This window comes from Chiloscyllium plagiosum, chromosome 31, assembly GCF_004010195.1.
Source record: "Chiloscyllium plagiosum isolate BGI_BamShark_2017 chromosome 31, ASM401019v2, whole genome shotgun sequence".
NCBI classification, from domain to species: domain Eukaryota; kingdom Metazoa; phylum Chordata; class Chondrichthyes; order Orectolobiformes; family Hemiscylliidae; genus Chiloscyllium; species Chiloscyllium plagiosum.
In genome coordinates this window covers 6,971,454-6,973,432 of record NC_057740.1, presented here as the reverse complement: position 1 = coordinate 6,973,432, position 1,979 = coordinate 6,971,454, and the positions used below count along the sequence as shown (strand labels likewise).

The 1,979-nt window shown below is 40.8% G+C and overlaps 1 gene segment (V, D, J or C); it reads left to right on the top strand.

The window, feature by feature from the left end:
* The first annotated feature begins 255 nt into the window (after positions 1-255).
* LOC122565194 lies at positions 256-1,264 on the top strand. The segment is given in 3 exon segments: positions 256-384; positions 483-823; positions 1,136-1,264. Coding segments are annotated over 2 exon segments (450 nt in total).
* The last annotated feature ends 715 nt before the right edge of the window (positions 1,265-1,979 follow it).

The window sequence follows — 1,979 nt, the reverse complement described above, 5'->3', positions numbered from 1 at the left end:
GTCATTTTTTGATAGTAGGTGTGAAGAACAATTTTAACTCCAGGGCTGGTCGGAAGATGCAGTAAACATAAAGGGAAATATCAGACAATAAACGAGCTTCAGTGTAAAATGTGACAGTGTTTCCAGTCGGACTGAGGTATCACTGCATCAACCTGAATCTCTGAGCCTGAATGGGTGGGTTTCAGGTCCTTGCTCTGGTTGGTCAGTGTGAATCGCTCTCATTTGCACGGATTTCCTTCCTGTTGTGAAGGGCTCTATAACTGGCTTCAATGGGAACCTGCTGCCACAGTCTGTCCCAGATACAGTCGCTGAAGGCAGGCAGCTCACTGACAGAAATGATGTGGATCTTGTGCTTTCTCTGTTCCCTGGCAGTGTGGCTGGGCTGTAAGTAAAACACTGCTCCTCCCACAGCAGCAGGTCGGGGTTTTACAGTCCCCTTTACAAGGGTCCATTTCTGATGTTTAATCCTTGCTCTTTTACAGATGGACAGTGTCAGACTCTGACTCAGCCTCCACACCTGACTGTGAAACCGGGAAACACGGCCACACTGGACTGTAACATTGGAACGGCTGATAGCTATTATGTGTACTGGTACAAGCAGACACCAGGATCAGCTCCTCAGTGGATCCTCTATTACCATCACTCGGTCAGTGCGCCTACCTATGGGTCTGGATTTAGCAGCGACCGTTTCACATCGACAGTCAACAGCGGCCACAACATTTACCAGTTAATCATCAAAAACGTGGAGGTGAATGATGCCGCCGTGTATTACTGTGGAAAGTGGTTTAGCTCGGCCAGTGCTTTTGTCTCACAGTGACAGAAGGTAACACAAAAACTGATATGAGGAAATAATGGCCTCCTAATATCATTGTACTGGATCAAATACTCTAATATTTAAGACTTCATAAATTACTTTAATGATGTTCTTGGGTATAATATTTTCCAATTGCCATTATTTCATAATTGGTAACTTTCTGAATCATTGCCCATTACTGAGTGTTGAGGACATTTTAATGTCAGTGTGTGGATGTTGTTGTGAGGTTATTCCTTACTGTCCCACACCAACTGGGGCACTGGGAATACATGATCAATGCTGGCAATGGAGTATCTGAAGGTGTTTTCTCTCCATTTCCAGGATCCTGGATAACTGTGTGGACTGAACCCTAGAACATCACACTGTGTGTGTGTTTGGGCAAGGGACCAAGCTCTTTGTTGCAGGTAAGTGGCTGAGAATTCCCTCTGTGGATACTGTGTGAATTTCGGCACTTGATTGAAACTTGATTATTTCCTCATGCCTATTTCTTAACCTGAGTGAAAATGTTGGTTGTTTCTCCAGAGTCTAGCAGCAGAAGCAGAGCAATCACTCTTGGTGCTGCCTGTCTGAGTTTGTGCTGTTTCTGACATTGGCTGTTAGTTCATAGTTTTGTATATCATAATGTTTTTGTTCATAAGTACTTTGATTTTACAAACTTTTTTTTTAGCTTTTTAGCATGCTGTACATTTGTTAATATATTTGGTGGTGGCACATATTTGAGTATGTGGTCTAATTCTTTTCAAGGCTTATAAAGTGCAATGTTGGGAACAGTTAAATTTAGTTCTGTTGGTTTTGTTTAAAATGTTCAATATTAGCTGCACTGAGTTAAATCGAAAGAAGAAAGAAACTTCATTGATATGTTTTCTAATTTTAATTTTGTTTTTAATGCCCCAAAGCATTTCATGGTGAATTAATTAATTGAAGCTTTGTCATTGCTTTTTAGTTGAGTAGCAATGTGCCTACACATAACCCATTATTAATGTTGACAGAAATATCAGAAGCAATCATTCTCAGAAACCAAGCATTGCTAATGCAGTACTCAGTAAAATGCTAGTTTAGTTCCTGAGTCAGTATTTCTTTGCTCTAGTCCTCTCTCTCAATTTTAAAGCCTATTGATAACTTTGTCTGTGCTTTTTTATTTTTGCACTGAACTGGAACCTCTTGT